Source organism: Lethenteron reissneri, chromosome 65 (genome assembly GCF_015708825.2).
Source record: "Lethenteron reissneri isolate LAM-NWPU_2019-01 chromosome 65, ASM1570882v1, whole genome shotgun sequence".
NCBI lineage: Eukaryota > Metazoa > Chordata > Hyperoartia > Petromyzontiformes > Petromyzontidae > Lethenteron > Lethenteron reissneri.
The window spans coordinates 4,424,851-4,434,483 of record NC_083843.1 but is presented as its reverse complement, the minus strand read 5'-3'; the positions used below and the strand labels follow the sequence as shown (position 1 = coordinate 4,434,483).

Genomic DNA, 9,633 nt, shown 5'->3' with positions numbered 1-9,633 from the left:
GGCGCGTGCGGCGGTTCCGGGGTGCCTTTGCTATGCTAATCAGATGCGCTGCGTGTTGCGGCGCTTATTCTAATTATGCTCTTCCTTATGCCCCTCTGCTTGCCTCGTCGATACGTGCGTGGGTGTGGGGGGTGCGTTTCAAGCACAGTGGTCGAGTGGCCCCTCGCCGCGACCTTGCAATCTTAATGCCGGTCGCAGCGCCGCGAAGTAGCATCGGGGGAGGTCGTCCAATTTCCTGGCCGCAGGAAACTGTGAAAGTTAATCCCTGTAAGGGCTTCTCGGATAAAAACCGGTCGTCCAGGTGACTTCCCCTCGGAGCTCTATGGGGGGGGGGGAAATGCGTGCGGGTGTGTTTATGTGAGGTGAGGTGAGGGGGACGCGGGGGTCGGCTCCGTCACTTGGTGGTGGCGAGGTCGTAGGTGGGGCGCCTGCTGAATGGCTTCGTGGCAGCGGCATCACAGAAAACCTATTGCTGATGTTGTTTGTGTTCCGTGTTTTTTATTGTAGAATCGACGATACAAGCGTTACAATGCCACTGTCGTATGCATACATTTATACTTTTTAAAACATTTTTTTGTTGTTGCGTCACTCCCACAACCCATGACACCACCAGTGCATAAACACATCCCAGTTCACCATTGCTAATCACTGCACCCCTACACTACAATCACATGACAGTCACCAGCCATTCACGGGTGTGGCACTGCACGTGACGGTGACAAGGGTGGCGTCTGCCCTCTACGCTATTCACGTTCACCTCTCTCAGGATGCACCACTCAGATCCACAATCCTCACTGAGGCACCAACTCTACCCCACCCCACCAGTAGCCCAGGATATAGGGGCTGAGCGAAGGTTTGGTGAAAAGAGTGCAACGGCGCCATGGAGTCGGCGCTGTAAAACGACAGCAGCCCCGCGTCCCAGTCCAGATGGACCCCGACTCTCCGTGGAGGCTCCGGCACCGACAGTGAGGTCTCTACCCCGCCATGCAGCACTGAGAAGCTGTCGCCATCTTTCCGTATACACCAGGAGACGTCACTCTCTCCCAGGCGGCACTCAGCACCATTCCCTCTCCGTGGGATCGTCCCGTACGCGACTCCAACCCGACACCACCGCCCCGCGCTCCCCACGTCCACCTCCCAGTAGTGCTGACCCGACGAGAAGCTCTCAGAGCACAGGGCTTGGTCCCATACATCAAAGCGGTGTGGGTGATGGGGGCGACGCTGGGGGACATCGCTCCACGTCGCTGTCCTGCGATCCGAAGAAATCTGGAGGTGGTCGTGGGCTGAGTTTGTGTCCAGAGTCGGTGAGCGTCCATCTGTGGTGAGCATTAGTGTACACACACTAATATTCGTTAGTATTAGTGTACACATACTAATATTCGTTAGTATTAGTGTTCATATACTAATATTCGTTAGTATTAGTGTTCATATACTAATATTCATTAGTATTAGTGTACACAATAATATTCGTTAGTATTATTGTACATATACTAATATTCGTTAGTATTAGTGTACACATACTAATATTCGTTAGTATTAGTGTTCATATACTAATATTCGTTAGTATTAGTGTTCATATACTAATATTCATTAGTATTAGTGTACACAATAATATTCGTTAGTATTAGTGTACATATACTAATATTCGTTAGTATTAGTGTACATATACTATTATTCGTTAATATTAGTGTACATATACTATTCTTCGTTAGTATTAGTGTACATGTACTAATATTCCTTAGTATTAGTGTAAATATGCTAATATTGGTTAGTAGTGTACACATTAGTTTATAATTAGTGAATAATAATTAGTGAATAATTTGTGAATAATAATTAGTGAATAATAAATATTAGCAAAAGTGCTACACTAACATGACAATGTGTGTGTATGCAGTGGTAGTGAACAGTGGTGATGATGCCAGCATCACGATGTGAACGCCACTCTCACAGCGTCTCTCTACAAACACAACGCCTGTTCCACAGCCACCACAGCCTCGCACACTCTCACATCCACACACAGACTCTGCGTCAAGCCTCGCACACTCTCACATCCACAAACATACATTGTGTGTCCCTCCTCTGCTGGATGAGCGCCTCCCTGCACTGCGCGTCCGGGGGGGGGGTTATTTGACCATACTTCACCGCTCTCGTCAAGGCGCGTTGGCGATGGTGGGGATCGTGAACTTAGAAGCGTAGAGGTGCAGTACAACAAAAGTTCACGCTGTACGGCCCTCTGCTGATGTGATGTGTAAACATTCGGCACGAGGGAGACAAAGGCGACCGGCGTGGTGCTGGCCACTCACCCCCTTGTGTGCCGTGCCGGCCTTCATAGATGATGCTGCTGATCGCTAACAGCACTTTCCTCAGGACACAGCAGTATGGTTTAGTAGAATATTGAAACTGTTAAAGGAATTGTATTTCACCATGTAAAGCCCACTGATCCATGTCGCTCTCTTTCAGAGTTTGCGTCTCTCTCCCCGTGGTAGCGTGGATTTATTCCTGGTTCCTCGCGTTTTCCCCTCCACATTTAGAATCAATTTGCATTCAGAGGATTTGCCTGCTGCTATGAATATCCACGTGATGAGCCACTTCATAGAGCTGTCAGTTGTGATAGTCAGGTCGCTCCCGAAAAAAGAGGAACATGGTTCAGTGTGTTCTTTACCTGGTAAAATAAAATGAAAGTTGATGAAGGTGGGGAGCACAGAAGTGCAGTGCAACACAACGGTACACGCGGGTGCAAGACTGAGGCACTCACAGACGAGAGGCAGGAATCTGTTCACGACCCTTTCAAGGGAGCGGATCGTGGTGGCGTCCAGTGAAGTGGGAGGTGGGGGTGCAGATTCCATTGGGATCTCTCTCCTGGGACAACCACCAACAGCATCACACATAGCCTCGTTTAACCACAGCATCGGAACACTCAGCATCCGTAGCACACACAGCCCATGTCTCACGTACAGCTCGTGTCTCACACACAGCCAGTGTCTCAAGCAAAGCCCTTGTCTCACACACAGCCCGTGTCTCACACACAGCCCGTGTCTCACACACAGTCAGTGTCTCACACACAGCCCGTGTCTCACACACAGTTGGTGTCTCACGCACAGCCCGTATCTCACACACAGCCAGTGTCTCACACACAGCCAGTGTCTCACACAGCTCGTGTCTGACACACAGCCCATGTCTGACACACAGCCAGTGTCTCACACACAGCCAGTATCTCACACACAGTCAGTGTCTCACACACAGTCAGTGTCTCACACACAGTCAGTGTCTCACACACAGCCCGTGTCTAACACACAGCCCGTGTCTCACACACAGCCAGTGTCTCACACACAGCCTGTGTCTCACACACAGCCCGTGTCTCACACACAGCCCGTGTCTCACACACAGTCAGTTTCTCACACGCAACAACAACAACCGCCATTTGCTACTAAGTGGCGGTGACGTCACCACGACGTTTGTGCCAGGCCAAGTGCACATTGAGGCCACGTGAAGTGTCGAACGCCCGCTGGCAGGAGGTCACGGGGCAGACCCAGGTGCCACGGGTCGACTGACCGAGATGACCGAGATGACTGGCTGATGCACCACCTGTGCCCCCTACTGTACCAACTTACTGTGCTTTAGCCATCCGGCGCTCCGCTCGTTGTTGTGAGCGTCGCTCCTCTGCCCTCCGTTGTTGTTGGAGGGCGACTGCCTCCAACTGCCCAGTAGCGTCCTTCAGGAGGCTCCTCCACAGAGGCCGATCTTGACACGGCTGGTACCAGTCATCGGCAAGTCGACTCAGCTCCACGTCCTCCTGTACCACATCACTCCATCTCTTCTCTAGCCCGTTCCGCGCCCGTTTAGCCCCCTCGATCCGGCCGAACAAAAGCTATTTAGGCATGCGGTCATGTAGCCCGCATGCCCAGCCAACGCAGCCTTGCCTGCCGGAGGAGCTCACCGATGGAACTTTGTCCAGATCTTTCAAGGATTTGTGAGCTCCTCACACAATCCAACCTGGTTAAACCCAGGATGGATCGTAGGCAGGCCAGCCTAAATGTTTCCAACCGACAGTCAGTGTCTCACACACAGTCGGTGTCTTACACACAGTCAGTGTCTCACACACAGTCAGTGTCTCACACAGCCCGTGTCTCACACACAGTCAGTGTCTCACACAGCCCGTGTCTCACACACAGTCGGTGTCTCACACACAGCCCGTGTCTTACACACAGTCAGTGTCTCACACAGCCCGTGTCTCACAGACAGTCAGTGTCTCACACAGCCCCTGCCACACACACGCAGTCTCACACAAAGATAAAGACAAAGATCCTCTATGTAGCCTTAACAGACTGTAGGGGCAAGTGCTGTTAGCGAGCACCTTTGAAGGCCGGAACGGTACACGGGTGGATGGGTGGCCAGCACCCCGCCCGACCGCCTTTGTCTCCTCAGTGGCGATGTTTACACATCAAACAGGTACAAATTTGAGGCTGAATCTACCTAGGGGAGGCCCAGGCTCAGATAGTCATCACTGGAGTTTGTCGTGAGCGGGTATCGAACTCGGGTCACCGGGTTCACAGCACAGCGCGCTAACCGCTTGACTACCACTCACACAGCCTGTCTCACACAGCCCTTGTCTCACTAAAACTGCCCATGTCTCAAACACAGCTCGTGTCTCACGAACAGTCGGTGTCTCACGCACAGCCCGTGTCTCACACCATCAGCCCGTGTCTCAAATACAGTCAGTGTCTCAGACAGCCTGCATGTCTAACACACACACAAACACACCCTGTGTCTAACACACAGAGCCCGTGTGTCTAACACACAGAGCCCGTGTGTCTAACACACACAGCCCGTGTGGTGTGAGTGTTTAACCGTGAGATATTAAGGATCTATACCTGCGCGTCTCCTCCAGGTGCCCCTGTTGAAGAGAGAGAGTGATCATTAGTGACGTCTCTACCCTTGCACAACGAGTCCCTCTGCCACTGCCCGCTCTGTTGTTCTGGACACCCAAACGGCGTCTCACAGAGTCGCTCCCCACCTGCAGGAAGGCGAGCGAGTCGTTCTCGTGCTCCAGAGCGCGCAGGCGAACGGCCGCCGCCTGGAGCTCGCCGATCTGCCGCTTGTGACGAGCGATGTCCTCCTCGATCCGGGACAGCAGCTCGCGCTCCTTCACGGCCACACGACGTAGAGCCTCCCTCTCGTCCTCGTCCAGAGCCTTCCTTAGGCAGGCGAACTTGCCCGTGATGCGACCCCTGATCCCGGCCACCGATTGCTGTGGAGACGCGGGGACTATGAGCCACTCCGTGTGTGTGTGTGGGCGCAGCGGTGGCTAGGAGATGTTGACTCCTTTGCCTGGTATATAGCAGGTCGTGGTTCGATCCTGACCCTGATACCTGTATATTTGGAGTTTGTTCTCTCTGTAGCCGTATGGATTTTTCTCTGGGTCCTCGGTTTTTGCCTCCACAATTATAATCGACGGTACGCATTTAGATATTTGGCTGCTAGCAATTTCAACATTACAATCATCCACTTTGTTGAGCTATCATTTATAATAGCCAGGTCGCTTCTGACAAATAACCTCTTCTGGTAAAATAAAAAAAAATAGTTTAGTCTATGGGTCTCTATGGCTGTCTATGAGTCTCTATGGGCCTAATATCTCTATAGGTCTGTATGTCTCTCTCGGGGTCTCTCTGTATCTCTATGCCTGCCTATGTATCTCTCTGTGTGACTTTGATATCTCTATGGGTCTGGTATCTCTATGGGTGTCTATGTATCGATATGGGTCTCGATGTATATTTGGCTGCTGCAATACATTTCCACGTGATGATGATGTCAGTCATTTGGTTGATCTGTAATTTGTGACTGCCAGGTCACTTCTGAAAAATAACTACACAGCTCAGTGGGCTTTACCTGGTAAAATAATAAAATAATATTCCCTTGTAGTGAATCATTCCCCAGTGACGAGGCGCCCATTGGACTGTGGGATCCATGCTAAGGGGGAAAGAGGGGTGCCGCTCTTCTCTTGTTTCTCCCCTAGAGGGCGCTGATGTCGTGGGTGTTGAGACTCGGTCGCTCGGAGTATGGTGGGGGCCCCCTCGTGGGTCCGACGAGATGTGGCGAGATGTTAACTACCTCACCTGGTATACAGGGAGTCGTGGGTTCGATCATGACCATAATTATTTCTGCATATTTGGAGTCTGCGTCTTTCTCCCTGTGATCACGTAGATTTTTCTCCGAGTCCTGCGGCTTTTCCTTCCACATTTAAAATCGGCGTAATCAAGGTCAGGTTTTCCCACGAATCCGACTCGGGTTTAGAGTCCAAGGCATTAGTTATATGCTGTGAACAACCCGCAGAGCCCAAGAGTGTCTCCGAGTTCAAGCAAGCGTTTAGAGTACTGTATTTAGAGTATTTGCTGCTATCTATTTCCACTTGATAAGCCATTTCATTGAGCTATCATTTATGATATTCAGGTTCCGTCTGCAAAAGAGCTACATGGTTCACTGGGGCCTTACCTGGTAAAATAAAAATAGTTGTAGTTAAAATAGACTACGGTGACACGATTAGGGACGGCGTGGGGCGCAAATATGAGGCGTGCATGCCTCTGCGTCCGTGCCGGTGCACGACCTACAGTGCAGTGCAACATCTGCACCACATCTCCACACCGACAATCCGTTGCAGTGGCACTCTCTACATTTTTTTTTGCCACAGGAGTGGAAGACGCAATGCCGATTAACCCGACCTCGCGGCAGACTCGCCAATGCGGCTACCGAATGCGGTAAATGTGCAAACCACTTGTAGTTAATGTTGAGTTTAAAAGTGAATGATATAATTACAGTAAGAGGCATCAAAGTTATGAAGCTGCATGAAGTTCGATTGCATTTTGACCTCCACGACTTCCACACTGGGTGGAGATCACGAGGGCCAAAGAGCCAGACCCAGAACGGTACCTGCGCCTCCTTGTGAGTGGCCTCCATCCGCTTCACGGACTTCTCCGCCTCCTTCATCTTCTCCTCCACCGCTTGCGTCTCATACCCAACGCGCGTCTGTAGTGAGATACGAGACGTTACCAGGGGGAGACTCCAGCCCCCTGAGCCACCCCTCAACACTGCCCTTCCCTCCACACAGACTCCTCTACAACAAAGGCCCTTATCTCCATGCTGCCTCTCTACGGCGATTGAGACGGGGGGCACGGGCAGTGGCCAAGCTGATGCCTCGATGTAGCAGCAGCCGGTGGGGGCCATGCTGGCTTGGTGTCCATACCGACTCAGACCCAAGAGCCTATGTGCCCACAGCTGTCTCGTTTAAAAAATAATTTAATAGAATTGTCTTTCAGGTGGCTTTGATATCAGTCTCACATCTCTATTCACTTAATTCCTTTACACGGGAATTATGTTTAGTGAGAGCCTGGCATGAAATACATCCTGAGGCTATATCCTAAAACTGCCAAGTAGGAGATGTCAACACAGTCAGAGACAGTGATTTAAAAGAGAGAGCATGAACATACTCTTTGGCTCTTTCGGTTAAGTCACATAGGTAGAAAAAATAAGAGATCACGACGTTTCGATCGCAACACAAGCAACCGTCATCAGGTGTGAAACAAACTACAGGAGGACTGCTGTGTTTGTTTCGAAATGTCGTGATCTGTTATTTTTTCTACCGTCGTGACTTTACCAAAAGAACCAAAGAGTATGGATTCCTGTTGTAAAGCCCAGTTACAGAATTAGTCAGATCGTTTTGTGGTGTCTCACTCTGAGGGCCTCACCTTCCGTATCTCGTGCTCCTTCTTCAGCATGGTGACATCATGTCCTTTGTGTTCACCTGTGATGGTGCAAATTAAGCAGACCAGGCTGCTGTCTACTGTGCAGTAGAATTTCAGCTCCTCACTGTGTTCAGGGCATCTTCGCTCATCCAAGCTCGCAGTGGGATCCACCACGGCATGGTCTCTCAACCTGGGATTATCCTCGTGAGGCTTCACGTGCCTTTTAGAGAATGACAGCTTCCGGCACAATTGGTGTTCTTTAAACCTGGGATTCTCCAAGTGAGGCTTCAAGTGCGTCGCACAGTACGACGTCTCGCATCTCAGGCAGGTATTCACTGCAGGAGTGTGGCCATCACCGCAGATGTCACACACGACTGCCGTGGCCATCCCGTCTCCAACTCGGAGCTGCTCCGCCAAGTTGGCGAGGGCCACGTTCTTCCTCAGCAGGGGTCGCACAGGGAAGGTGGCTCGGCACTGCGGACAGCTGAAGCTGATCGCTGTCTCCCAGGCGGCCTCCAGGCACCGGAGGCAGAACGAGTGTCCGCAGCTCAGCGTGGAGGGACAGACGAACGTGCCCAGGCAGATGGAGCAGCGCAGCTCACTATCCACACTCTCACTGGGAGTCGCGCTCGCCATGACCCATGATTTCACTGGGATCACTCGCTGTGTGGCTCAGAGAGACGCTGGACCAGGATCAATCTCTTATAGCGATGGTGAAGAAGGAAGTAAAATACTTTCAATATTTTCATTGTCGTCACTGACATCACGAGACACTCCCTGGAGTGTGAACCCGCGCCTTTGGTGCCCAAACAACAGCCTCAAGGTGAACACGGCTTCTGTACACACCTTGACATTTAAATAAATTAGTGGTGTTGTTAATATGAGTGACTAATGCAGCCAGCTATGGCTGCAGGGTTTTGGTAGTACATGTTTGTCATTTATTGTGAAAATTCCGTCACAGTTCCTATGATCACTGTTTCATTGCTTTCATGGCCTTATTTTGGTGATTTCGAAAAGTTTATTGGTTTAGCCTAGTTTGTTTGTTGTAGTACGGAGTTAGACTGTTGGCCTTAATCTAAGTTGTCTGGTGGTTGTTGTTGTTGTTTGACTTGCATCCCACTGGGATTTTTGCACACAGCGTTGGTGTACGGTGTTTTTTCTGCAATTTTTTGCTGTCTTTCCTTCGATTTTCTGTTTGCACTTAGTCACATATTAACTTTAAGATGTTTTCTTGTTCATGTTTTTGTTTTTTGTTTGTTGCGGTTGCACCCGATTCAAGAGCCGAATGGCTCACAGGGCTATACCTAATAAATGAACTTGAACTGAATATAAATCGGTGAGGCTCAGCTGCGGTCGTTCATTCTAGAGATTAGTGTTGAGAGATGACCTCATCCTCCTACAGCAAGTTGGTGGCAATATGTTATCTCCGTCGTCAGGTATACAGGTGGTGGTGGGTTGATCCCAATCCTGACGCCTGCTTTATATTTAAAGTTTGCATCTCACTCTTTCTCCGTGATCGCGTGGATCTTTCTCCGGATCTTCCGGTTCTTTCCCTCCACATTTACAATCAACATCACGTGTTTAGAGTAGTTGGCTGCAATACATTTCCACGTGATAAGTCATCATTTGTGGTCAGGTCGTTTCTGAAAACGAGCCACACGGCTCAGTGAGCCTTACCTGCTAAAATTTAAATATATAGTTGGTATAGTTGTAGATATCTCATGATGTCCTGTAACTCCATCTCCGTGTAATTACCCCAACGTGACAAGTTGCTTGAATGTCATCGTGGCATCAGAAAAAAAAATACCTGTAGCCTCCCGTGACAGATCCTGGAATCTTGAGCCATTTGCTAGCAGTGTGAATCTATCACCAACTCTACCTGCTGGCGATGTCACCG

The 9,633-nt window shown here is 50.2% G+C and overlaps 1 protein-coding gene across 3 annotated transcripts; it reads right to left on the bottom strand.

Moving 5' to 3' along the window:
- Positions 1-492: 492 nt before the first annotated feature.
- LOC133359653 (E3 ubiquitin-protein ligase TRIM11-like) lies at positions 493-9,379 on the bottom strand. Of its 3 annotated transcripts, none has more exons than XM_061578131.1 (7): positions 7,740-9,374; positions 6,925-7,020; positions 5,015-5,248; positions 4,872-4,894; positions 3,612-3,806; positions 2,756-2,859; positions 493-1,316 (listed from the first exon to the last, which is right to left on the bottom strand). In XM_061578131.1, exons 1-7 carry the CDS (start codon positions 8,370-8,372, stop codon positions 763-765), a joined length of 1,839 nt encoding a protein of 612 aa, XP_061434115.1. In that variant the 5' UTR covers positions 8,373-9,374; the 3' UTR covers positions 493-762. The 3 variants fall into 3 exon arrangements, with proteins under 3 accessions (XP_061434115.1, XP_061434116.1, XP_061434118.1); XM_061578134.1 differs by lacking the exon at positions 493-1,316 and adding an exon at positions 1,357-2,662 and having other exon boundaries at positions 7,740-9,379; XM_061578132.1 differs by lacking the exon at positions 3,612-3,806 and having other exon boundaries at positions 7,740-9,371.
- Between the last annotated feature and the right edge of the window lie 254 nt (positions 9,380-9,633).

Bases quoted from the DNA above. Each gene is read 5' to 3' on its own strand.
- LOC133359653 (XM_061578131.1), bottom strand. From the start codon at position 8,372: ATGGCGAGCGCGACTCCCAGTGAGAGTGTGGATAGTGAGCTGCGCTGC. The intron at 7,021-7,739 runs GTGAGGCCCTCA...ATCTCACTACAG, and splicing joins AGGAGCACGAGATACGGAAG to ACGCGCGTTGGGTATGAGAC. The intron at 4,895-5,014 runs GTGGGGAGCGAC...TCTCTTCAACAG, and splicing joins ACTCGCTCGCCTTCCTGCAG to GGGCACCTGGAGGAGACGCG.